We start from the raw sequence: 25,041 nt of genomic DNA, 5'->3' as shown, positions 1-25,041 counted from the left end.
TATATATATGTGTATATATATATGTGTGTATATATGTATATATATATATATGTATGTATATATATATATGTGTGTATATATATATATATGTATATATATATATATATGTGTGTATATATATATATGTATGTATATATATATGTATGTATATGTATGTATATATATATATATATATATATATATATATATATATATATACATATATTACCCTAGTTAGGTAATACACTAATTATAGTACTATAGCATATAGATTATTCATTTGAGATTGAATCTGGTCCATTCATTCTTGTATATAAGTAGGGGTCTAAACCCAAATTAATATATCTATTCCTATATCCCCAGCACTCACATTAGTGGAGGTGAGGAGCACTGCAATTTATTCTTGAAAGGCAAAGCTTTTTGGTAGTGCTTTGCTCTAGTGTTCGGGATTATGTTTTTTTATTCTTATTTCTTCATTCTCTTTTAGATCTAGGTTTATATTAGCTTTTCGCAAGATTTAGAATTTTAGCTATCATTGTGCTTAGATCTACTCTTTCTTATAATCATCATTACATTCTCTCCTTCTGTCATGCCATGCTATTATCAATCAAGGAGTATGTCACTTGAGGCTGCTAATGTTGCTCCGTTGGATCGAACTTTTGATGTTGTGGAGTGTGATCATATTGGTGTTATGCCCATCTTTGATATGTTGCTGTCTCCAGTCTTTGTGGGACGTGATTACATGGCTTGTCCTATTCTCGATGTTCTACTATCTCTTGTTGATGTGGAGTGTGATCGTGATATTAATTGGAGAGCTATGGATGATACAGTCCAATTCTTAGAGAATGTTTGAAAATCAAGTTTATGGGAAGATGATGTGTACAAGCTCAAGTGGATTCCAGAGTGTGATGATGAGCTTGATTATTATGGAGATAGCTTTGGACATGAAGTGAAAATTTTGCAGGGTAGGTGCCAATATTTCAATCTGCTATCTAATCTTTTCTTTCTCCCTTTTACTCTTTCCCAACCTTTTTCTTATTTCTCGGCTTGAGCCACTTTCTCATGTTCCTAGTATTTCTTCCTTATCTACAGTGTTTTCGTCTTTTGGCACGTTGATCATTTGTGACTCTCATGATTCTCATTCTTAATCTAGTGTTAAGTTAAGTGTTTTCTGTCCTTCTCATACTAATTTGGATGTTGAGTGTGTCTATGAAGTTAAGAATCTTACTTTTGTTTCATTGACAGAGTTTTTGATCAATTCTGGTGTTGAGTATTCTCTTGTTCCAATTATTGAGTCACTTTGGCCAGAGTTTCAGGTTGAATGCATGTCCCCACTTGTGAGTGCTACTGAGAGCATTTACTTTACTATTGCTGCTAAGGAATTTATATATTCCCTTGAGAGTATGGATATTATTATTGATTTTCCTGTCTTAAGTTGTGTGTTAAGGAGGTTGAGCAGTGTGAATCCTTTACTTATATTGTGGTGGCCAAAGTATTTTATGATAAGAAGTCCTCTATTTTCCAAGCTTTAAGCATATGTTCTTTTGATTTCCCTACTAGTTGCTGCAAATTCCTTTTCCAATGCTTCTTTATCTACTTTTTCTTCTTTCACAATTATTTTTCCTCAATTTTTCTTGTTTCCTCCTTTTTGCCCCAACATTTCAAACTTTGTTTTCTTTGGAGGAGAGGGTAGAGGAGACAAATGGGAGTCTAGCCCTGACAATGGAATGAGGACAAGAAAATATGGTAGTGGAGTGAGAACAAATGATATGGATTGTGGAGTGAGGATGAGCATAGCAAGTCTAAATAGAACATTTGGCCCCAATGTAATAAAGCCGAACAGATGCGATAGTGGAGTGAGGTTGAACATAGATAGCAAAATGAGGATGAGTGTAACAAGTCCGAATGGAACCAATGCTTCAAAACTTTTTTTCCTACAAGGAGGGGATAAGGAGAATGTGGAGGATGAACAGAGTGAGTCCGACTTCCCCGGTTCAAAGTTATAGTTGCATGGTTGGTTTGAACATTTAGGAGCTGTATATGGAATTGCAACTGGTTTATAGAGGTTCTGTAATTGGCTAATACTTATGTTATGGCTTTGGATCTTATTTCAATCATGGTTATCAACAACTTTGTTGATGGTTTTATGAGAGTTTCAGATTTTTGTGGTAGTTTATAATTCCCTAGTAAAAACTCTAAATGTTCCACCTAACTTATTATCATCACCTTTTCATTTTCCAAAGGGGAAGATGGTGTAAGGTTTGTAAATACATACATCTATATATATATATATATGTGTGTGTGTGTGTGTGTGTGTGTGTGTGTGTGTATGTGTGTGAGGGCCAAGTGTATGGCTATGATGCCGTGTACTAATATTAGTGTAGTGGGATTTTGGTAGCTATTAGATTGGTTTCAATCCGGACCACTCGCTCCTGTATATAAACTAGGGTTTTTGGGCTAATTGATATGCACATTTCTATATTCCCTTTCCATATTCCATGCACTCATATTGCCATATTCCATGCACTCACATTGGTGGAGGTGAGAGGCACCTTTGATTGTCCTTGGGGAGTGCTTGGATTTGGGATTTCAGTTTAGATCTAGCTTTTCCCATTTCCTTTCTTTTGTTCTTTCCTTTCAAAATTTTGGTTTAAATCTAGCTTTTTGCATTGTCTAGATCTACCATTTCCTTTTAGCTTTTTGTCATTTCTCTTCTTTTGCTCTTTCTTTTCATTCGTCTCTATGGTAGATCAGCAATCTCCTCCTTTGACTTTGGAGCAGCAGTTGGTACAATTGCTTGATGCTATGCACTTGCAATTGAACAACCAAACTTAGTTGATGGCGGCGTTCACGGCACATGGTACAACTCCTCCTGCTCTTGGTGCCAATCCTCGCGTTTAGCTGGAGTTCTTTTGCGGGAATCCTGGGGATGATGTGTACCATTGGTTTGATCACTTTATGGTGATTGCCACATATCATTCTTGGGATGATGCTCGACGTTTGCGTGAGTTTCCCACGTGTCTCCAATGGACGGCGTTGCAGTGGTACAATGGTTTGGGAGCAACCACTTGCGGGGATTGGAGTGTTCTTCTGGATGTCTTCAAACGTGCCTTTGGACATGCCGATGACTGTGATAATGTTTTCCAACAATTGCATCATCTTCGCCAAGGGCCATCTAAGTCAGTGATGCAATTTGGTGTTCGTTTCCGAAGTCTTTTGTTTCATGCGGAGCCAAATATGTCGGAGCAGATCAAGCTAGGAATGTTGTGGCCAGCACTTCGTCAAAATCTTGTCGGACTTGTGCATGCACTTGCTCCCACCACCCTTGACGATGCTCTTTGCTTGGCACAACGTTATGAGATGTCGCCTCTTCCACTTCTTGCTGCACGTCCTTCAGCTCCACTTCCTGTGAGTGATGGTCATGTTCCAATGGAGGTTGATGCTGCTGCTACTCGAGTCCAAGGTCATGGGCGAGGACATGGTCGTGGCCGTGATGTTCGCTGCTGGGCATGTGATGAAGTTGGTCATACTTATCGGCATTGTCGGCGTTTTCCGGATTGGCGACCTCCATTTCCTAGGTGGAGACCTTGGCGTCAGCAATGTCCTGTTGGTGCTACTGCAATGGACGGTTTGGACACCGAGATGCATCTGGGAAACGAGGAGTCGCGTGAGTAATGGAGGGACCTTGTGCGAATAAGTCAGTAACCCCTCCATCTTTCTTTCGGGAGTATCATTAAGGGGTTCACTCGGCATCAGTTCATCCAGTGTTTACTTTCCAAGCTCATCTTTATAACAAGAAGTCTCCTATTATTCTCTCCGTATTGGTTGATACAGGTTCAAGTTTATCTTCTATTGCTCGACTTGTTACCACACGTTGTCGTCTACACTTGTGTTGTGCGGCGGAACCAGTTTTCATTCTTTATGGCAACGGCCATACATATACATGTGCACGGGATGAGGCAGATCTGGTTGTGCGTGTGGGCGATCTCGAGCTTGAGTTGCAGTCGTTGTGGGTGGTGTCGAGTCAAGCTTTTGACCTCATTCTTGGTATGGATTAATTGCAGCGCAATCATGCCAAGTGTGACTTTGAGGCTTCTCCCCCTTGTCTCATACTTCCGTACGTTTTATCCATCCCTCTCAGTTCCGTACCTCTTTGTCCCTTTACTTCTACCTCTGCTTCCATTACTTTTGTTTCCCCACTCTTTCCTCCTGTGTTTCTATCTTGTTCTGCTCTTCCCTTTTCCGATCCCTCCGACGATTTTTGTGTTGCAGCAGTTGACCGGCTCATGAAGGAGTATTCTGATCTCTTTGACTTTGACCTATCGTTTGGAGCCAAGATTGCCACACGTCATCCGATTCCAACTGGGGATGCTCGTCCAATCAAGGTTCCTGTTCGTCATCAGTCACCAAAGGAGATCAAGATTTTACGTGCAAATGTCAAGGAGATGTTGGAGAAGGGTGTTATTCAGAAATCACGGAGTCCTTGGGCATGTGAACCTCATCTTGTGACGAAGCCTAATGGGAGTATTCGTTTCTGCATCGACTATTGTCCGTTAAACGATGTAACGATCCCGGATGTGTACCCTCTTCCTCACACTGCTGATCTCTTGGATCGTCTGGGGCGAAGTCGTTGGTTCACCAAGCTAAATCTTGCTTTTGGGTACTGGCAAGTACCGATGGCCGAAGAAGATATTCCTAAGACTACTTTTCGTACACCATTTGGTTTGTATGAGTTCTTGGTGATGCCATTTGGTTTGAACAATGCTCCAACAACTTTTCAATGGATGATGGACAAGGTTCTTTGCGATATGCCAGAGGTGACTGCTGACTTCATTGATGATGTCTCGATCCACTCAGAGGGGACGTGGGAGGAGCACGCTCGTGATATTTGTAAAGTGTTGGATCAGCTACGCGACGTTGGTTTAAAGCTGAAGCGGTCGAAGTGCGTGTTTGGATCCAAGGACAAAACTTATCTTGGGTACCGTATTTCTCGTGAGGGTTTGCCAGTTGATCCTGACAAACTTGTGACTGTTCTGAAGTTCCCTACTCCAAAGTGTGTGAATTATATGCAACGCTTCTTGGGCAAGGTGCAGTATCTCGTGCGTTTTGTGGATCGTCTTTCTGATCGCATTGCACTATTGCGAGTGTTGCTGAAGCCATCAACATCATTTTTCATTTGATCTCTAGATTGTGAGTAGGCGTTCGGGGATCTCAAAGAGTTATTGACAACTCCTCCGGTTTTGGCATATCCTGACTACACTCGACCTTTTATTTTGCGTGTGGATGCTTCTAAAATTGGTCTTGGAGGTGTGTTAATGCAAGAGAGCTCGAGTGTGCCTAGTCAGCGCCATCCCATTGCATATATAAGCCATATATTACAACTAGCAGAAATCAACTACTCCACGACAGAGAAGGAGTGTTTAGTAGCAGTCTGGGGTTTCGAGAGACTTCATGCATATCTACATGGCTCTCGGACGTTACTTGAAGGTGACCATGCTGCTGTTACTTCGTTATTAAAGCGGAAGAACCTGGTTGGTCGTACTGCTCGGTGGGCTTTGAAGCTTCAGATATATGATTTTGATGTTGTTCACCGCCCAGGGAATTCTATGGCTGATGCTGATGCCCTTTCTCGAGCTCCTCTTCCTTCTTCACTCTCTTCCCATATTTCTTACGAGCCTATTGTTCTAGCATCTGTGGATTTTCTAGACGAGGATTCTGTGCCGTCGGCGGTTGCTGTACTTGATGTTCAGTGTCCACAAGGTGCAGAGCAAGATCTACCTTCGCTTGATGAGGTTCGCGAGGCTCAAAAGATTGAGCCATGGATTCGAAGGCTTTGAGATGGGTTTGAGAATCCTGCATCACTTGCTGATGACTTGCCTTTCCGGCATTTACATTCTCAATATCGTCTTGAAGATGGCCTTCTTTATTTTGTGGGGACAGATCCTGATGATCATTTACGGCTGGTGGTGCCTTCTATCTTTATTCCATAGTTTCTCCATGCCTATCATGATTCTCCTATTGTAAGTGGGCATATGGGATATCGTCGTAATCGAGAAGCTATGTAGGTCTTTCTATTGGCCGAAGATGTGACATGGTATTATCCGGTATGTGCATAGCTGCGTTTGGTGCCAAGCTCATAATACTCCCCCTCGGGCTGCTGAAGGACAGTTGGAGTCAATTGCAGTTTCCCGTCCGTTTGAGTTGGTGGCATTTGATCTTATGGGACCTTTTCCACGGTTGACTACTGGCAATTAGTATGTTATTATTGCTTCTGACTACTTGACTCGTTGGGTGGAAGTTGGTGCTCTTCCTAACACCTCTGCAATTGCTGTTGGATACTTCCTCCTGAATCGAGTGGTGTTCCAGCATTCTTGTCCAGAGCAGATTCTTTCGGATAATGGTCCCGTATTTATGGCTGAGGCATTTCATGTTTTGACGTCTCGGTTGGGGATTCGCCACACTTTCACGAGTGCTTATCATCCATAATCAGACGGTCTGGTGGAACGGCTCGTTCGGACGTTCAAGGGGATGAATGCGAAGTATGTGAACTTTCAGCATTCGGATTGGGATAGTTATTTGCCATCTCTTCGGTATGCATATGTCACTGGGGTGCAGAGTTCTGTTGGTGCTTCACCATATAAACTCTTATATGGTCATGATCCAATATTACCAATAGAGCTGGGTTTACCTTCGCGATTGCCACGAGCTGCGGATGCTAGGTCATGGGATCAATATTTGACAAGCATTCTTCCACTTGTCCGAGCGGAATCTACCGAACACTTAGGCCGTGTACAAGTGGGACAACAACAGCATTACAACTCCCATCATCGTCCACCTACAAAGTACAAAGTGGATGATTTGGTGTTAGTCCGTTTTCTCCATCTTACGGTATATGGTTTATCTAAGGGGCTCCTTGCACAGTGGAAAGGACCGTATTGAGTGTTGCGGCAAGTTGGATCACAAGTTTATGAGGTTCGGCATGACATCCAGCAGGCCAATCCTCCAGAGATTGTGCATGTGTAGCAGTTGAAACGCTTCATACAAAGGGATTAGGAGCGGTTAATACCATCTACAGATTCGCCGATGCCTCCTCCTAATGTTCCTCCAGATCCCGGCCCGTCTACAAGAGAACCCTGATGGTCTTCCATTATTCCGAGAGGAGGGGATGATGTGAGGGCCAAGTGTATAGCTACGATGCCATATACTAATATTAGCATAATGGGATTTTGGTAGCCGTCGGATTGGTTTCAATCCAGACCACTCGCTCCTGTATATAAGCTAGGGTTTTTGGGCTAATTGATATGCACATTTTTGTATTCATATTCCATGCACACACACACAGAGATATATATATATAACCCTAGTTAGGTAATGCATTAATTATAATACTAGGACTGTCCATTTGGGACTGAACCTAGTCCATTCATTCTTATATATAAGTAGAGGTCTAAACCCCAATTAATATACCTATTCCTATATCGCGAGCACTCGCATATACAAATAAATGTAAATTAATAATCAAATGAGATAAAATTTATAAACATTTTGAAATAACTGTATTGTAATACTTAATCTAAGTAACTACAATATAACACCGTTTGAGCTTGAGAGTTTTTAAAAAATACACCATATTGAAACTTATTAATTGCCATATAAAAAGTTGAAAAAATATCTTATGTTATGTAATTTCAATAATATTATCTATTTATTTTTATTTTGAAGATATATTTTATAAGGTGGACATAATTGTTTATTTTGTGAAGCTTAGAGCTGGTAACTATGTAATAATAAAATATAGTAATTTATTAAATACATTTAAGAAAAGTGGGTTGTTAAAAGTAGTTAAGATTTTTTCTTTGTTTTTTCGAATTTTCTTTTCTAAATAAGTTTGAGACAAATTAAACAAAATAAAAGAACGAGTTTAAACAAGGCAGGCCATCCGATGCCTTTACTACCATCTGTAGAGCCCGGCAGTTCCTTCCAAGTTCTCCCTCCATCATAAACCCATCGATACACTGCGAGATCCTTGTCCTGTCAATGACACCACCACCACCCTCCAGCACCGGCACTCTCATCCCAACTTTCCACTCCCCGCAAGCAATCCTGGCAACCAAGCTCTGCTCCACAATCTGGGGCCACGCCAGCACTGGAATCCCAAACCACACAGCCTCGAGCACCGAGTTCCATCCACAGTGACTCAAGAAACCCCCCACCGCAGCGTGAGCCAAGACTTGGAGCTGGGGAGCCCAATCCACCAGGCACGCCTTCCCGGACGCCTCGATCTCTTCCAGCACCGTCTTGAGCGATTCCTGGGAGTCCTCCCCGGTGGAGCCGAGGAGATTTGGCCGGAGAACCCACAAGACCGAGTAGCCGCACTGCTTGATCCCCTCGGCCATCTCCAACACCTGTTCGCACGGCAGCGTCGCCAGGCTTCCAAACGAGACGTAGAGGACGGACTTCTCTTCCCTGCCGTTGAGCCAGTCGAGACACTTTGCGTCCGCCACCCAAGCTGCGTTTGTGGTGGACTTCCCGGCCGTGTCAAGCAGCGGCCCCACGCCGATCGTGTTGGAGTTCACCTCCGACTGGAGGGCCTTGAAAGCTCCGGGCTCGAGAAAGTCTGCCGAGTTGATGAGAATGCCGTCGCAGTCACGTAGAGACTTGGCTTTGGCATACCTGCGTGAGAACGAGTCCGGCGTGGACAGCCTGCTGGTGAAGTAGAATGGCAAGTCGGCTTTTCGAAGTGGCCGAGGCATTCCAGGTAGATTGGCTAGAACCTCTTTGTCCATCCCTGAAGAAAGAGGAAAACACAAGTGACATGAGATAAGAAAAAACAAAGAGCAAGCAAAAAACCCGTGTACCTGTTTCAATGGGTATTTCTCCGGTTTCCAAGAGCCGAGGAATCCAGTGATCCACCAGGAGAGACGAAGCACAGGTTGTGGAGAACAAGAGTCTTGGTAGCCCGACTGCGTCTGCGACCCGGACAACCCAGTTGAGGTAGACATCACCGATAATAAATGAAACCGGACAGTCGCTCTGCAAGAGCTTGTTTTGGAGCAGCTCCATCACATCCTCTTCCATGGCCTCGTAAGCTTTCCGGAAAGTTTTCCTGTTCTCTGTGGACCCGAAAATTGCCATGCTCGCAACATCGACTGGCACTCTATCTGGAACAGACTCGAAGCGGATGTTCTTCACTGGATCTGAAGCTTCTACCAATCTCCTGTGGTTGCTTTGCAGGTTCACAAGAGTGACGATACACCCCCTGGAAGCCATCTTGGTGGCCAGTTGCATCATCGGATTAATGTGGCCTTGAACTGGCAGTGCTATTGCCACTGCGTGGGGCCTTTTCCTGTTTGATGGGTTACTTACCTCGTCCATCCTGCTTTTCTTGAGCTCTGACAAATAAACTAGAACAAGCCCTCGGCCGTAACAATAAAGACCTTGGATGTACGCAAATTAAGTAGTTATCAAGAATTAACAAACAGGTCAAAAACTTATTTGTACAGCACCTTGAACATTAGCCCGCCCGCGAGTAAAAAATATACAAAGCGGCGATCAATTCAACGCCATTAGAACGAGCAAAGCTGACGAGTCCGTGTGCCATGCGACCTTGTAGCAATCTGCAAAGAAAACACAGTTTACATCACAGCAAGGAGCATATGTAAAAGGCCACCTATAGCTGCGGCAGAATATAACGTTGGTAATGCTTGAGATCTTCTCGGACAAAAGTAAGATCATAGGTCGCTCAGTGCTACATTCAAATCCCGTGCAGTCTTCGAAATCTCGCCACTTTTCCTACAAAAATACACACCGATTGTCACACAACGGAGTGTCACAGAAGCCATGTACCTCATTAAAGGTGCTATGCTTTGTTTGATTGCTTGCAATTCCTTGTAACACTCGCTGCAACGGGCATGCCTACACAACAAAGCAACAAACTAGTCAACAACAAAGCTTTCTCTCAACAGACGCACCTTTCTTCCAGTTGCACATCAACGCCAATTGATGGGGACGCCGTAAGCGTGTTGTGTATAAGTGGGCCAAAACTCTTGACCAGCAAAGAAAGCATCGACAAAGAAGTCGTGATGTGTCTGTTTCAAGTCGAAAATTAGCTCAAGAACGAAACAAACTTTGCAGATCCCAACCTGTCATAATTGCTGTGCAACAAGGTATTCAAGAGTGGAAGGAGAAGCGAGCACACCTCCAATGTAATCATGTCACTCCTCTCGGTAAGGATACTCAATAAATCCCCTAAAACCTGCAGGAAACATCAGCGTCGGTTTACAGCAATTCACGATATTACCGAATTATCTGCCATTTTGCTTGTTGCGTCTATAACAGCTTTAAGGTCATTCTTAAACCAGAGTCTTCGTACCATCTGAAGGAAAGCAGTTGAGGCGAAGAACAAGGCAAATAAAAACGAAGGTTCACCTGAAGCTTTGCCAACCGTGTTTGTAAGGTCCCACTCACTGTATAATGTTGTTGCATTACTTCGTCCAGTGCATCTGTTTCATCTTGAGAAGCAGCTGCAGGTTTCTCCATGGCATCCATCTATTGAAATAAGCATGAGAACAGTGACCAAGAATACCAATAACGTTCATACCATTGAGTTACGTTGGCTCGTGTCCAAGGCAACAGGCTTTCCACGACCCACATGAACTGTAATAGGAACATCAGCGATGTCTCTTTCTTTCCTTCCCCGTTGAGCAGAAAAAGATCTAGATCGTCTGAAATCGGCATCTCCTGAATTATCAAGATGTTAGCCAGGCACGTTAACACACACATATTCTACCTTGTGCAGCAGCTACTTCATCAAAACAATGCTTCAGCTGTTGTACTCGGTCGTCTGCCAGAAAACTTTAGCAGCATGCTTCACAAGTAACCGAGGGACTTACCGGATATGGATCCTCTGATTCCTGATTCTGCTTTGATAGAAAATGGCGTGTGCCTTTTGGTAACCTTTTCTTCTCTATCGTCGTCGCTTTCAGTTGGGAACGTCTTGTTACTGCTCGTATCCGGATGGATGTAAGAGCTTCTAATGACGGCAACCCTTGGAGAAAAAGAATCGCCCGCTCCAACATTTCCGTTAATTTTTCCATTTCCTTCGAAGCTTTTCCTGATGGACTCTGCAGTTGACTCTTGCCTCGGTGTAGGGGCATGGCCATTCTCCGAGAAAGAGCTTAAACCACTAGCTGGCCTTGAAGCAATGCCTGACATGGGCGAAGACTGACGAACACTGTCGCTGGATTGTACCCTGGTTATGGAACCTTTTCTTGGAGTCAAAACGTAAGAAGACGTCAAAGCTTTGCTCGGTAACGGAGTGGAAACTCTATTAGGAGCATTTGGTGCATTTTCGACAGCAGTAACATCAAGATCTGGCTTCACTGCACAGGACAAGGAAGAAAATTAGCCAGCATTTCATACAGCTATAAATTGCCTACATTTTGTACCAGTGCCGGTTCTCACTTCCTTTAGAACGGATTCAGAGGGTTGCGGCATCGAAGTTTTAACGGGATTCTTCACGTGAGAATCGATGGCCGGGGTAATATTTGAGACCGCCTTTCCGGCTACTACGCTGTTTGTGCGAGAAGCAGCGCTAACTTGAAGTGGCGTAGCACGCTGCAGTAAAAAGACGAACACAATTATTTGACACTTGACAACAGCAAATTCTTACCGTAAGATCAACAACCCACACGCCGACACAACTCTGGTTAAAAGAACAGCCAAGAAGCTTTCCTTCGTGAATACTGAGGTCGGCGATTTTTGACCAGCCAACGTCAACGGCATCATGATATCTCAGTGGTTCCCATGACAGCACCTAAAGTTGTAAAGTAAATACAAAATACAGGTAGAGTAAAAGATGTTAACCTTCAAGTTTTCCTGCGTTGCAGAAACTATTGTCCTACCGTCCGGATTAAAGCCCATCACACGCACTCCCGACGTCTGGTACATGCAGAAAACATTGTATGTTTCAAAAATCACTCCGCCAACATACCTCTGGCCCAGACGAACCAATCAACTCAAAAGTTTCCAAATCATAAAACTTCACAGTTTTGTCAGCGGAGCCTGCGTCCCGAGGTCATTGGACAACTATGTTAAGAGTTTGAACATACCTGAGGCAAGTAAGAATTCGTGTGGATGAAAGTCTAAGCATTGAATTTGAGCCTCATGATATTTAAAATCATGTATAAGCTTTCCAGCGGTCAAGTCCCATAGCTGCAGAAAAGAAACTTGATACAGAACAAAACAATACTCCACATGAATTGTACCTTAACGACATTGTCTTCACCGCCAGAAACAATCCATCGCCCATCGGGACTGAACTTTACGCACTTAACACCTCGGGTGTGGCCTTTATATGTGTGGATACAGCCCTTGCGCCGTATGTCCCATATTTTCAGATTGGTGTCGAGAGATCCAGACGCAAAGAACTCTCCAAACGGATGAAAGTCGACAGAAATGCAGTTAGACCGATGACCTGTGAGTGTCCGGACAACTAAAAAAAACAAAGTGAAACGTGCATTAGAAGCGGTACGAGAAATGCCTCACACGATTACTCTTGGCTTCTTCAAGATCCCATAGCTTTATGGTTCCACTTGCAGCACCCGCTACTACAAGTACTTCGGCCGCATCAAAGGCAACGGACTCCACACCACTTGTATGTCCTGAAAGGCTCTACAAACAACATTGGACTAGTAAGACAAAAGGAAAAGAAAAATAGCTTGTAGCTTACCAGGATTGCATTTGGCTTGCCGATAGCCCACATGTTCACTTTGTGATCCTCACCTCCGGTGACAAGCACCCGTGAGGATTTTTTCCCGATTTTAAGACAGTTGACATCGGATCCATGAGCAACGAATTCCTCTGCTAATGGTAAAGGAAAACTTCGCCAAAGAAAAAGCGAAACCAAAAAAAAAAAAGGATACGGAGCTTGTACGCTCGCTTCATTCTGCTTTCTCAGCTTCCACCGAAATAAATAGCTTCCAGATTCTTCAATCCACTGATCTTAGGGCTCCCCGTAAGAGCTGCCGACCGAGATTTCTTCCTCCCATCGAAATGTATCTTGCTAGCATCCTAGAGCATACCTCCCCCGAAGATCTGCCGCTTCATCGATAGCCGCATTGCCCCATCGATCGCCGCTGGCTTGGGAGCGAAGCAAATCTCCACCGATCCGGCGACCTAAGGCGCATCCCAAGCTCGAGCCAAGCGCTGGAATGGCCAAGCTTCTAGATCGAGCGCCTAGAAAGCCCTCGCCTCTCTCGAAGCTCCCCTCCCCTCTCCCAGCCGCCCTATCGTCCTGGAAGCGCCAAACGCGAGCCCTCCTCCCTAGGGATTTAAAAAGAAGAGAGTCTGCCTCTAGCAATATGGCCCAAATCTATACACACACAAACGTCTTTCTTTTTGGCGGTCCACTAACTTTGGCTACAAAAGAAAAATGGAGTCCCGCTAAAGCTGACGAAGACAGCTGATCGGAAAGTACCTCCAAAACCCCCCCTCACATTAAAAATAGTGAAAGAGACTTCCGCCAAAAAGAACCACTAGGTCTTCACCCCTACATTTCAAAACCATGGCAAACGCGAAAAATGCCCGTTTTTTACCTTTTTTACCTCCTTTTAGCCCTAATGGAAAGAAAGGGTTTAGGCTAGCTTTTCTAGGGTTCTTTGCCCGCGGCTATGGCGGATTTTGACGAGCGGAAGCTCAGGGCGCTGGCGTGGCTGGGATCAGAGGAGCCGGATCGATCGCGGAAAGGAGGTATTGACGCGCCAATCGCTGTGCTCATCGACCGGGTGAATGCACATCCGGATTTCTTCACGACGAGCTCCTGCTCGGGCCGAATCACGCTCTTCTCCGAGCCGTGCGCGCAATCGGACGAGGAATTGGCGGCGGAGAATGGGAGCGGCGATGGTACGAGGAAGAAGAAGAAGAAGGGCGGGGATTGGCTGTTTGTGAGCCACGAGCTTGTGACTCCCCAGGAAATCGTATCGGCCACGCACACGTTTGTGAGCAATGCGCAGCACGAGCTCTTGGTTTTCCGGTTTGAGCCTTTCATTCTCGCGCTAGATTGCGCTAGCGTCGCCGCCGCTCAAGATCTAGTCGCCTGTGCGATCGCCTCGGGATTTCGAGAATCAGGTACCATCTTTCATGTTCTTGTCGTGCACCATACGCGCTCTTTACACTTTTGGTTGTAGGAATCACGAGCATAAGGAAGCGAATTATAGTGGCTATACGCTGCTCGATTCGGCTGGAAGTGCCAGTCGCTGAGAAAGGGAAGCTCTTAGTATCGGAGGAGTACTTAAGCTACCTCACCTCCACAGCAAATTCAAAGCTGGAGCAAAACAAGCAAAGAACGAACAGGTTTCTAGATTCTTTCATCACCCAGGTAAAAAAAGATTTCACCTTTTGTTCTTGAGCTTTTGTTTACTTTGATTTCTTGTTCGTATTAGTTTCAAAGCGGAGCACTGTCGTCACTTGATACACCAATTCAAGTTACAAACGACGACCATTTCAAAGCCGAGATCGTCGAGGACGACCATTCGGACTCGCAAGAGTTTCACGATCTATGTGGCTCAGAAAGCTCCTTGCTTCTATCTTCCGCGCGGCAGTCTGTTAGTGACTCTGGACAAACCTTCAAGGACCCTGACCTCCACGACGGTGTGTGTAGGATAGGAAAGAGTTCCAACGAGGATAGTATGCAAGCTAAAAGGATGTCGGGATGGTTTGACGAGAGCACAGGTACACGTTTTTGTCAGAAAGTTGTAGAAACTTGGTTTGAAGGATTTTGAGCCGAGCCGAGGTTTGCTATCCTTCCAGGTACTTGCATGTCCATGGAATCCATTAGCTTTGATGCATCCATGGTCTGCTTTTGTTCTCCTTTCCTTTCAAGAAAAGCGTGTGAGAGCTAGCTTTCCTTCTTTTTCACTTCCTCCTGATGTTATATTGATCTTGTCTTCAGTGTTGCAGCAGGGCTTTGTCTAAAGGCGTCGGAGCTACGTCTCTCCGAGAGCGCTGCCGAGTTGTTCCGACGCTGGGGCCATTCGGCTTGCAATGTAGGGTCCCGCCTGGTAATCTTTGGTGGCTACGGAGGCTCCGGACGGCATGCTCGACTTAATGACTTGCTCGTCCTCACCGTGCCAGACCAGGAGCTAAAACGCCTCGAGCTGAAGACCGAGCTCTCACCGCGAATGGCTCACACAGCCTCGGTCATCAACGACGATATATGGATAATTGGCGGACGGCGAGGTCCTCATGATCTCTTGGCCGACGTGCTCGTCATTAAGTGCGAGGAAGCGGACGTTTTCTCCCCGACCATCACTGGTGATACCTTCATTCCCAGGTGAAAAGCTCTAAAGTTCTTACTGCTGTCAAGTTTCGCTCATCTTTCTCGTTCCATCCAGGCATCGTCACGCGGCCGCAGCTGTGAGAGACAAGATTTACATCTTCGGTGGACTGGGTGAGGAAGGCGTGCTTGCGGACCTCTACATTCTCGACGCTGCAAGATTTACGTGGTCGCGGCTGGACTGCAAAGGCGCCACTCCTCCAGCTCGTCACTCACACTCACTGTGCGCGATTGACGATAAGCTCTATCTCTACGGTGGCTTTGACGGGAAGGAGATTCTCGGCGATCTTCACGTCCTCGACACCCGTGGCCTCGAGTGGAGCAAAGTTCTTACGACAGGAGAGCTGCCAGTTCCTCGGTTTAGCCACTCGTGCATTGTTCTCGGCGATTGCTTGGCGGTTCTCGGGGGCTGCCCGACGATGAAGCAAGCAAATAGCTTGTTTGTCCTGGATCCCAGAGCGATGGTGTGGAAACGAGTGGGATTGTCCGTCCCAGGAGATTGTCTTTTGGTGAGGCACACTGCTACTGTGGTGGAGGGACTTTTGTTCGTGGTAGGGGGAGGAGCGTCGTGTTATGCGTTTGGCACCATGTTTAGCGTCTCTTTCGTTGTTTAGTGGCAAAGACCATTCTCATGCTTCTTTTTCTTTTTTAATGCTTATAATTCTGGGATCTGTCCGCCCAAGGCACACACGGGCACAAGTTTCTGCTTGTGTTTCTGGAGGAAACTGAAATGCAAAGGTTTGATTAAGCTTCCCCGCACTTAATGAGCCAAGAGATCACGAGGACCTTGCCGTCCACCAATTATCCATATATCGTCGTTGATGACCGAGGCTGTGTGAGCCATTCGCAGTGAGAGTTCGGTCTTCAGCCGAAGCGTTTTAGCTCTGGTTTGGCACGGTGAAGTCGTTGAGTCGAGCATGCCTTCCAGAGCCTCTGTAGCCACCAAGGTGGTTTAAAATGAGCCAAGGTGGGATTATTCTTTTTAAAATGTTAATCATAATGTCATTTGACATTTATATATTAGTGGATAAATGTAAAAAGAAAACCCTTATTTTTTTGAAAATTATTCCCTAGTTCTCTATAAGGAGAAACTTTTGTGTCTACATTTGCCAAAATTTTCCAACTCAAAGATTAGGGCAAAGTGGTGGAAGTGAAGGTGGTGCACTACAACCAAAATCAATCCCTTCAAACACAAGGAAAAACACAAGTTGTTTATAAATTATAAACATGCTTATGATTATAAATCTCCATTGGATCAAATGAATTAATAAATAGGAAAACACTACTATTAAGAAAACCAAACATTGCTGTATGCAAAGCATAACAAATTATTATATTAGTACATTCTACTAATGACTAACAAAATTTTGTATTTTATAGGTGAAACCATTTTAAATAATACAAAAGGATTTTTACCTTTTTTATTTATGTTAGAAAAAACTGTAATATCTGAAAATATGTTTTTGTTAAGATTTAATCTTATAACTTAAGAAATGACTAGTAATCATTTTACATTTGAAGTTTTATAATGTAATTTTAACATATTTTTATCAAATTTGTAATGAAATAGTGATATCTTAATAAAACTATTTGATTACTCACATAAGGGATGACTATAAGCATACTCTAGACACTAAAGATAAGTAGAAAATAAAGAAATGGAGTTCTTGCTAATTCAGAGGAGGTTTATTAGCTTAAAATGATTACAATGTTATTAATGTGTTCTTACTACTTTCTCATAGTGATGTTTTACACATTATCAGAATTTTTAAGTTCAAAGGATTTTTTAATATTTTTTTTATTTCTCTATACACTATACAATAGTTTATTTATATTTCCTTCCATCCAGCACCATATTAGTAATATTTTTCAATTCTTAATTTTATTAAATATACTTGTTTAATGGCAAACCATGATTTTATATTGAAAAATAATATAGTTAACATGAACTTTCTATGTTTACAAAAATTCTACAACCTCCCTATCCTTTTAAAATTTTATATAGTAAAATGTTAGTGCATTGGTAAAATAAATAAGAGTATTCAAAACTAAAGACTAAAAGGATAAAAGTCTAGATTAAGTTAAAGTATGTAGTTGTCTTAGGCATCATTAAACACAAAGAAAAATGTAATAATATTTTTTTAGGTGGCCTATACATAAAATTTGTAATATTATCATTTGCTATGACTCATAAAATAATTTATACCAAAATTTTAGTTTTTAATATTCATTACTTATTTTAATTTTAGTAGCAATATAAAATGATGCACTTAATGAGAAGCATGTTTTATTATATGTAAATATTTTAGTATATAGTTTTTATTTAGATAAATAATAATTTAACATAATTATTGATCAATTATTAGGTGTAATTCACTAATAAATTAACATATCAGACTTTGAGAATTATTTAAAAAACTATTTATAGTTTTTAATAGAAATAATTCTATATTGAGCACTTTATCTCATTATTATTTTATTATGAATTTTCAATAATAGTATTTAATAATAATTTTTAAATTAAACTTTATTGCAGCTTTAAAATGAAAAAATTTAGAAATTTCTTAAAGTGATTAAAATTTGTTTACTAAGAAAATAAATATTTATATAATATAAATTATTTTTAGCTATATTACTACTTTTAAAATATCTAAAGCTTTAGAGGAGAATAAAAAGGCCAAGGCATTTTTGCAATGTAAAATTCTGAAGGTATATTTGTAAACATGCTTAATTTGAGGAGCTTCTATGTAAACCTCTATTTAAAAGAATGTAATCTTTTTGTTTGAACATCAATTTTTATAAACTTTTTGATAGTTATTATTAAGACTATAATATAACAGCTTACTTTAATAGGTTTACATTTGAATTTTGCCTCTTAAAGGATTTAAAAGATATAAATTGTACTACCCAAATAGCAAAAATTGTTTTGATTGTTATATTTTGAGTGCATTGAAAAGTAGTATAGCCTTTAGAATTGGAATAGGATCAAAATTAAATATTTTTTATGTTCCACTTTATTCAGATCAAGAAGAATTAAAGAAGTAACTATAAGCATTAATCCTCTTGTATGGATCACATATCTAGCTTAAAATTCTTTATTCAACACCAAAACTTTGTGAACTCAACCTTGCAATCTGTTAAATGTTGTGGAGGGATCAACTCTTAATAGTAAGAGAATTAAGAAATCATCTAACATTGTTTGATGCAACTGTGGCTAAGCACTCTATTATTGTGTAATATAAAGTATTTTTCACATTAATCACAAATAAAACAACTTACAACGGATCTTTCATGACCTTTAGCTTACAGATAGAGCTTCATGTAGATCCTAGCTTCCAAAAGAAAGTCTTCTCATAGATGATTGCCTTGCTTTAAGGTGGAAGTGAAATATTTATTTACTGTGTTGATAATAAAACTTAAAATGGCAATAGTTATCCTTGGTGACATGTTTTGGACCTTCATGTTTAATTCAGTTAGTGAAATATTTAGCCTTGGCACTTAGAGATTATAAGGCACAAACTCTTGTAAATATATCGATAGTATGGAAAGGTGTAAACATGATTCAGGGGATAAAAGCTAATGTGCCTTTGAATTGGCCCCATCACAATTTCACATATGTTTAGATGGAGTGTACATGGGACACATATTCCTCAACAAAATAAGGATAATACCTTGTGAGAACAAAAATAACAAGAAAAATGGAAATTTGTGTTGCAAGAAATTACACTGCAAATATTAATAATGCAAACTGCAAAACAAAACAAAAGAGAAACCAAAGAAAGAACAAAACTAAACTATAATCCTTCTATGGAGGAGGAGCGATCCCAGCCCAGGGCGTCTCTTGGAGGAGAGTGCCCACAAATTGGAAATAGATGGCAAGAAAACAGCAAAAGAAATGGAAATTTATGTTGCAAGAAATTGCACTGCAAATATTAATAATGCAAGCTGCAAAACAAACACAAGAGAGAAACCAAAGAAAGAACAAAACTAAGCTACAATCCTACCCAGGGGATCTCTGTGGAGGAGGAGAGATAGCCCAGGGCGTCTCTATGGAGGAGATCGCCAACAAAACAGCCTATATTCATAATAAGTATATCCATTCTGCCAATAGCATTATTCAAATTGTTTCATATAAGCCACATTTGCTCTCGTTTCGGCTCCAACACAAATAATACCTTACTTTAGAGCAGCACAAGAACAAAACCGATTTTCTGGAAAAATAAAAGATATAAAGGAGTTAAAAAGAAGAAAGGCCAAGAAGAAAGAACCAAAAAAAATTTAAAAAAATGTAGTGTGCAGAAGATGGAGGAGCAGATTATTCCAGGAGTCAAGAAGAAGCAACTGCAGCAGTAGCAGCGGTGGCGGCATCACCACCATCTAATGGCTTCCGGCAAACCAAGAGATGCATCGGCGAGAAAATCCCAGTCTCGCCGCCTCGCGTCAGATACATGGCCGTCTTGAACAGCATCTCGTGCACCTCGAAAACCCCCTGCGGCGCGATCCCCAGGAACGATAGTAGCGCGATCACGACATGGTTCCTGTAGTACGCCAGCCGCCCCATCTTGAGCCTCGTCCACCAGGGATGCGCCGGAGGAAGCGCCAAATCCCTGTCCTCCAAAACCTCAAATCCTACCTCCTTGGCGATCTCCACGACCTGCTTATACGAGCGCAGCCCCGGCAGCGCGTTCCCGTGCTCGATCTCGTGGATGATCTTGACGTGCTCCGGATCCTGGGCCTGGTACTTGCAAGTCGTGACCCACTCGTAAGAGACGTAGAGCTTCCCCGGCTTGAGCACGCGATAGATCTCGGCGTAAACGTCGCGGAGCTGCGGTGCATGGCACGTCGCCTCGATCGAGTAGGCCGCGTCGAAGCTATCGTCGCCAAAGGGCATGTGGAGGAAGTCCCCGCAAATCACCTCGCAGAGCTTGCTTAGCCCGGCCTTGCTGTTGTGGCTGCGAGCCCGGGCGACTTGGTAGTCGTTGATGGTGATGCCCACGACGTTGGATCCCGAGTGGGCGGCGATGGTTCTCATCGGGCCCCCGACGCCACACCCGGCGTCCAGCACCCTCTGGCCGGGCCCGAGCTCTAGCAGATCCGCCACGTACTTCTCGTGGAGCTGGGTCTCCTCGCGATGCCCCACGCCTGGGACCGCCGGCGAGAAGTGGAAACTCTGGCCCCATCCCCACTCGTAGATGTCCGTGACGAGGTTGTAGAAGGTGTCCACAAGCTTGGGTACCTTGTCCTTGGCCGCGATCTGCTGGGGCTTATCGAAGAAGGCCGCGTACTCGCGGTAGTTCCCGGCGACCTCACCCCTGGAAAGCGATCCACCGCCGAGATCCACGGCGCGCTTCCCTTTTTGCTCCGCCGAGCCGGCCACGCACATCGCCCAGTAGAGCCCCGCGGCCGCCATGGCTGCGCCTGTGCCCAGCAATCCCCATGTCACCATCCATCCGGCGTCGGTTGGAGACTCCATGCAGCGGCGGGAGGGATGGATCGATCGATGCGGGGGGGGCGAGATCTAGAACCTGGAGCAGTGAAAGAGAAGAAGAAAGACCTGGAAATCGCGCTGCCGAGAGATCGATGCGCCCGCCGCTCGAGATATCGATATTTCGGATCGATCGCTGCCTGGCGCTCACGGGATTATCAATCCGTGAGGGGCAAATGCCGCTCCAGCGCCGCCGCGCGCGCCATGCTTCAGCCTCGATTGATCGATCCGGCGCCTCGTCAGGAGAATGCTAACAGCCACCACGGGCTTGTCGGAATGCCACTGTCTGAATGAACGAGGGTTCCGTTAAAAACCTTGGATGGTTTTGGCCATATCCAACCCCCGATCTGGGCCGTCAGTGCCCGTGAGAGGCCAACGGCATCCAGGGTGTGGCTATTACAATCAACGGCTGTGGCTTGCCCGGGATCCAGCGGTGGATAGGGGTGACAGCTGGCGGTGGCGTGGCCGTCGTTGTTGGACAGCCTTGATTTAAATTTTTTTTTTTTTATAATTTTTCGCCATAGCTGGTTCATTGAGGAACCCTAAAATCTGGTCGCCATGGCGCAGATCAGCAACAGGACCGCGCGCGCGCGCGCCGCGATGGAGCTCAAGCTCAGCATTCTCTCGGCGCTCAACAAGCTCGGCGATCGCGACACGCAGCAGATGGCGGTGGAGGAGCTGCAAAGAATTGCCGAGAATCTGTCGCAGGACGGGATTTCGGTGTTCCTGGCGTGCCTGTTCGACGTCGGGCCGGAGCAGAAGATCACGGCGCGCAAGGAGTGCGTGAAAATCCTCGCGGTGCTGTCGGCGATCCACGGTGAGATGCTCTCCCCCCATCTTCCCAAGATCGTCGCGTTTCTCATGCGGCGGCTCAAGGATCCCGACAGCCAGATTAGGGACGTGTGCGTGGACACGATCGGTGTGCTCGTCCCCAGGGTCCCGGCCACCGAGAACAATGCCAACCCACAAGGGGGATTTCTGGTGGTCTACACCAAGCCGCTGTTTGATTCCATGGGCGAGCAGACGAAGAACGTCCAGATTGGAGCGGCAATGTGCCTCGCCAGAGTGATCGAGAATGCTCCAAATCTCTCCCCGGCTTGCATACACAGGCTCGCTCCGCGGATCATCAAAGTTCTCTCTAGCCCAGGATTCATGGCAAAGGCAGCGCTTCTATCAGCAATTGGAAGCCTCTCTCGGGTATGGCAGCTTTCTTCTCTCTACCTAGGCTTTACAAGTTTTTGATTTTTCTCTTTTCGACAATGTAGGTTGCCAAAGATTCTGGGGACGAGCATTTGGCCCAGCTCGTGCCTTGCGTCCAAGAATCTCTTCACTGCAGCGATTGGACTGCTCGAAAAGCTGCCGCAGAGACTTTATCTGTGCTTGCTTGCCCCGGTTTGTCCAAGCTAAAGCCGTCGACACTTGGAGTACTGGATTCTCATCGCTTTGACAAGGTAGCTATTGCGTCGCTTTTCCTTTTTTTCTTCTTTCTTTTCTTTCTATTTCCCTCGTTTCGTTTTTTCCCTCTCCCTTCTGTAACACTACTTTGCTTAGGTTCTTTGGTTGACCTTGATCAGGTGAAACCAGTGCGAGATGCTGTTACCTGTGCCATCCACGTCTGGAAGACGGTTCCTGGACCCGAGCTAGATAGCTCTCTTAAAATAAGAAGTGAGACTATTCTTTTCTCTTTTTCTTTTCCGTTGTCCTCGTACTGAGTTCTATACAACCACGCAGGCACCAACAATAACAATACTCCGGAAGAAACGCCTAGTTTTTCACGTTGTTGGAAGGAACCGGATGCTGAAGCTGACTGTTCTGGTGCTGTTGCAGCTAAAACGTATGAACAGGCCGAGTCAGTATCGTCCGATGACAAGGCTTCTAACAAAGGATCGAGCAGGAAGAAAGCGCCAGCTGTTAGCGACCTGAAAATGAATCCGGACTTCTTTCGAAAGCTGGAAAGTAAGATTTCCGACGACTGGGAAGTGGAGGTTGCTGTGCCTCGGGTGTCACCATCGCAAGACATAGAAGGCAAGTCCGGCAGCGACAAGGAGTTTGTTTCGGCCGAAGCTGATAGTCGAACCACTGTTTCAGGAGAGGCCGATGGGAGTTCTAGGAGGAGTCGGACTCCTGTTGGCTCTGAAAATCTTTCCGAGGCTAATTCTGCTCCGGAGGGTGGTGGTGTTGGTGGTAACGCTGCTGCTGCGAGCCTAACGATCAAGTCCTCCGTGGAAACTGTATCGTGGCTGGATGCCACCCCGGAAGAACAAAGCGAGAAAGACCAAAAGAGTCAGCTTTGGGATGGAGATCCGGAGCCAGCAAGTACTGAGCCACGTTTGAATGGCAGCGACTGGATTCTTATACAGCGACAGATATGCCAATTAGAGCGTGGACAAACTGAGCTTCTGGAAATGCTACAAGTGAGTGGACACGTTATTTTGCGATTCTTTTCCTTACTTTATTCGTGGTGTGACAGGATTTCATGTGCACCTGCCAAGAGAGCATGCTTTCTTTGCAAGACAGAGTACAGCGACTTGAGAGGTCCGTAGAAAACATATCCTCGGGAAGGAGCAGCGGTGGTGGCAACGGCAGGGGCGCGACAACGACTCTCGAGTTCACGTCACGGAACAGAAGTTTTGGGGACTCGAGGGAGTCGGACGCGTTGGGATCCAGGTTCCTGAAGCTGTCGGACTACGAGGAAAGATTCTCGATCAACTCGGACAGGAGCGGGAGGGAGTCGCCGTATAGCAGTATCCAGGAGCTGCAGGCCAGCATCAACTACGACACTTTGAGAAGCGTTGCGGGCGTACGACGTGAAAGCTCTCGACACCAACAACAACAGCAACAACACGTAGACAGTGTTGAGGACCAGCAGCCAGTGGCGAGACGAGCGTGGGACAGAGGCCCTGGTCCAGTGAGGCCTGGAGAGGGCCCTTCCGCAAGGAGTGTATGGAGAGCCTCCAAAGACGAAGCGACGCTGGAAGCTATCAGGGGTGCTGCTGGCGAAGAGGCTGTGGCCTCGGACAAGTCACCGGAGATGGTGATGGAGTCCAAGCAGCCGGAGCTCAAACAGGTTGCGCCACCTTCCTGGCTGTTCTGGACGCGGGCAATGGAGAACCTTCACGGTGGCGATGTCGATTGTGCCTACGAGGAGGCATTGTCGGCCGAGGACGACTTGCTGCTGGTGCGGATGATGAATCAAACCGGCCCGGCTTTCGACCACTTCTCCAACTCGACCGCGATATCGATGTTCCGAGCACTCTTGCAAATACTTCATCAGCAGCATTTTCTCGATGCTGCTTTTCCTTGGCTTGATCAGGTAAGTCTCTTTCCTGATTTCTTATTTCGCTTCGAGAAGACTGTGTTGCTTAAAGTTGTCTGATTTCCCTCCTTTGCAGGTTTCAGAGCTCGTGAGAACGAAAGGAGCCGATTGCTTCAAGTTCTCCATGGATGCAAAGCGTGAGCTCGTCACGTCCTTGCACGATGCTTCGGCGCTGGACTTCCCGGAGAGGTGGATGGGCAATGCTGTGGCTAAGCTGGCTCTTCAGCTGGCCACTGCTTGGTCTATTGACTTGCTCGAATGAGAGAGGTATTGCGAGGCTGATAGATCGTTTTTTTTTTTATAGGACCTGTCTCTGTGTGTAACCATTCTCTCGATTGGTGACGTTCGGCCAAGGTGGCCCTCTTTAATAAGCTTCAAATTCTTCAAAATATTTGCTGTAAGATTAGAAATAAGTCTTTAGTTTCCACCAGAGGATCCATTGATCTCCCCTGAACAGGTATGTCCGCTGCCACTCTTCCGCCCGAGGGTGCCTTCCCAGGAACAGTATCGTGTGCGGAAGGAGTGGCGAATATCCGCGGGTGAGAGTTCCCAAGGGCGCCACAGACGTCATGGATCGCATTCAAGGTCTCATTGGCTTAAGGATGGACAATGTCATGTTTTGAGCCTTTCTTAGTTCTGCTGCTGCATGTAGAGCAGCTGGAACAGGAGGAGGCAGTAGCTCTTCCAAAAGATAAGGTGGCCATGCTACACTTTCGTGAAGCGTCAGCTGGACAGTTTGTTCCAGTGGACATGGTGCGATCTCAGACATTGACAAGATTTTGGTGTGGGAAGCTGGGGGTATCAGTTCAGATGCATTGGAGGATGGAGCAGCACGTGCTTCGATTTCTTGTTCAGCGTACTTGGGGACACTGACACTTGTAGAGGGAGGCATTGAGTCTTCAGTGAAGGGGGCTTCACATACATTTG

General features: G+C 44.8%; 5 protein-coding genes across 8 annotated transcripts; 2 read left to right on the top strand and 3 right to left on the bottom strand.

The window, feature by feature from the left end:
• Positions 1 to 7,808: 7,808 nt before the first annotated feature.
• On the bottom strand, positions 7,809 to 9,404 carry LOC112348300 (UDP-glycosyltransferase 85A1-like). Its single transcript, XM_024680556.1, has 2 exons — positions 8,838 to 9,404; positions 7,809 to 8,767 (listed from the first exon to the last, which is right to left on the bottom strand). The coding sequence occupies exons 1-2, from the start codon at positions 9,352 to 9,354 to the stop codon at positions 7,878 to 7,880; spliced, it is 1,407 nt and encodes a 468-aa protein (XP_024536324.1). The 5' UTR covers positions 9,355 to 9,404; the 3' UTR covers positions 7,809 to 7,877.
• A 20-nt stretch (positions 9,405 to 9,424) lies between these two features.
• LOC9630606 (katanin p80 WD40 repeat-containing subunit B1 homolog) lies at positions 9,425 to 13,317 on the bottom strand. Of its 2 annotated transcripts, none has more exons than XM_024680554.1 (19): positions 12,903 to 13,317; positions 12,710 to 12,840; positions 12,534 to 12,651; positions 12,246 to 12,472; positions 12,090 to 12,192; positions 11,972 to 12,042; positions 11,845 to 11,919; positions 11,651 to 11,794; positions 11,418 to 11,595; positions 10,872 to 11,360; positions 10,769 to 10,822; positions 10,580 to 10,719; positions 10,408 to 10,527; positions 10,280 to 10,354; positions 10,122 to 10,234; positions 9,951 to 10,067; positions 9,826 to 9,894; positions 9,650 to 9,771; positions 9,425 to 9,596 (listed from the first exon to the last, which is right to left on the bottom strand). In XM_024680554.1, the coding sequence occupies exons 1-18, from the start codon at positions 12,922 to 12,924 to the stop codon at positions 9,711 to 9,713; spliced, it is 2,307 nt and encodes a 768-aa protein (XP_024536322.1). In that variant the 5' UTR covers positions 12,925 to 13,317; the 3' UTR covers positions 9,425 to 9,596; positions 9,650 to 9,710. The 2 variants fall into 2 exon arrangements, with proteins under 2 accessions (XP_024536322.1, XP_024536323.1); XM_024680555.1 differs by having other exon boundaries at positions 11,427 to 11,595.
• A 296-nt stretch (positions 13,318 to 13,613) lies between these two features.
• LOC9630014 (tRNA wybutosine-synthesizing protein 2/3/4) lies at positions 13,614 to 15,982 on the top strand. Of its 2 annotated transcripts, none has more exons than XM_024680643.1 (5): positions 13,614 to 14,106; positions 14,166 to 14,356; positions 14,421 to 14,709; positions 14,941 to 15,310; positions 15,372 to 15,982. In XM_024680643.1, exons 1-5 carry the CDS (start codon positions 13,650 to 13,652, stop codon positions 15,925 to 15,927), a joined length of 1,863 nt encoding a protein of 620 aa, XP_024536411.1. In that variant the 5' UTR covers positions 13,614 to 13,649; the 3' UTR covers positions 15,928 to 15,982. The 2 variants fall into 2 exon arrangements, with proteins under 2 accessions (XP_024536411.1, XP_002975650.1); XM_002975604.2 differs by having other exon boundaries at positions 14,938 to 15,310.
• A 3,409-nt stretch (positions 15,983 to 19,391) lies between these two features.
• On the bottom strand, positions 19,392 to 21,114 carry LOC9630605 (24-methylenesterol C-methyltransferase 2). The gene has a single exon (XM_002975434.2). It carries the CDS (start codon positions 20,784 to 20,786, stop codon positions 19,641 to 19,643), a length of 1,146 nt encoding a protein of 381 aa, XP_002975480.2. The 5' UTR covers positions 20,787 to 21,114; the 3' UTR covers positions 19,392 to 19,640.
• A 224-nt stretch (positions 21,115 to 21,338) lies between these two features.
• LOC9630604 (microtubule-associated protein TORTIFOLIA1) lies at positions 21,339 to 24,503 on the top strand. Of its 2 annotated transcripts, XM_024680537.1 has the most exons (7): positions 21,339 to 21,995; positions 22,064 to 22,249; positions 22,373 to 22,463; positions 22,530 to 22,823; positions 22,887 to 23,212; positions 23,269 to 24,111; positions 24,191 to 24,503. In XM_024680537.1, the coding sequence occupies exons 1-7, from the start codon at positions 21,357 to 21,359 to the stop codon at positions 24,374 to 24,376; spliced, it is 2,565 nt and encodes an 854-aa protein (XP_024536305.1). In that variant the 5' UTR covers positions 21,339 to 21,356; the 3' UTR covers positions 24,377 to 24,503. The 2 variants fall into 2 exon arrangements, with proteins under 2 accessions (XP_024536305.1, XP_024536304.1); XM_024680536.1 differs by having other exon boundaries at positions 22,530 to 23,212.
• The last annotated feature ends 538 nt before the right edge of the window (positions 24,504 to 25,041 follow it).

The sequence above is a fragment of the Selaginella moellendorffii genome, unplaced genomic scaffold, assembly GCF_000143415.4.
Source record: "Selaginella moellendorffii unplaced genomic scaffold, v1.0 SELMOscaffold_28, whole genome shotgun sequence".
Classification (NCBI taxonomy): Eukaryota; Viridiplantae; Streptophyta; class Lycopodiopsida; order Selaginellales; family Selaginellaceae; genus Selaginella; species Selaginella moellendorffii.
The sequence above is the reverse complement of the archived record's forward strand: the minus strand, read 5'-3'. Positions and strand labels throughout refer to the sequence as shown.

Excerpts from the sequence above, each read along its gene's own strand:
- LOC9630606 (XM_024680554.1), bottom strand. The coding sequence starts at position 12,924 with ATGAAGCGAGCGTACAAGCTCC. Across the intron at positions 12,841-12,902 it reads GAAGCGAGCGTACAAGCTCC|AGGAATTCGTTGCTCATGGA; the intron begins GTATCCTTTTTT and ends TACCATTAGCAG. Across the intron at positions 12,193-12,245 it reads GTGAAGACAATGTCGTTAAG|CTATGGGACTTGACCGCTGG; the intron begins GTACAATTCATG and ends TCTTTTCTGCAG.
- LOC112348300 (XM_024680556.1), bottom strand. The coding sequence starts at position 9,354 with ATGGACGAGGTAAGTAACCCATCAAACAGGAAAAGGCCCCACGCAGTG. Across the intron at positions 8,768-8,837 it reads AGAAATACCCATTGAAACAG|GGATGGACAAAGAGGTTCTA; the intron begins GTACACGGGTTT and ends CTCTTTCTTCAG.
- LOC9630604 (XM_024680536.1), top strand. The coding sequence starts at position 21,357 with ATGGCGCAGATCAGCAACAGGACCGCGCGCGCGCGCGCCGCGATGGAG. Across the intron at positions 22,250-22,372 it reads ATTCTCATCGCTTTGACAAG|GTGAAACCAGTGCGAGATGC; the intron begins GTAGCTATTGCG and ends GACCTTGATCAG. Across the intron at positions 22,464-22,529 it reads TAGCTCTCTTAAAATAAGAA|GCACCAACAATAACAATACT; the intron begins GTGAGACTATTC and ends ACAACCACGCAG.
- LOC9630605 (XM_002975434.2), bottom strand. The coding sequence starts at position 20,786 with ATGGAGTCTCCAACCGACGCCGGATGGATGGTGACATGGGGATTGCTG.
- LOC9630014 (XM_002975604.2), top strand. The coding sequence starts at position 13,650 with ATGGCGGATTTTGACGAGCGGAAGCTCAGGGCGCTGGCGTGGCTGGGA. Across the intron at positions 14,357-14,420 it reads TAGATTCTTTCATCACCCAG|TTTCAAAGCGGAGCACTGTC; the intron begins GTAAAAAAAGAT and ends TGTTCGTATTAG. Across the intron at positions 15,311-15,371 it reads GGTGATACCTTCATTCCCAG|GCATCGTCACGCGGCCGCAG; the intron begins GTGAAAAGCTCT and ends CGTTCCATCCAG.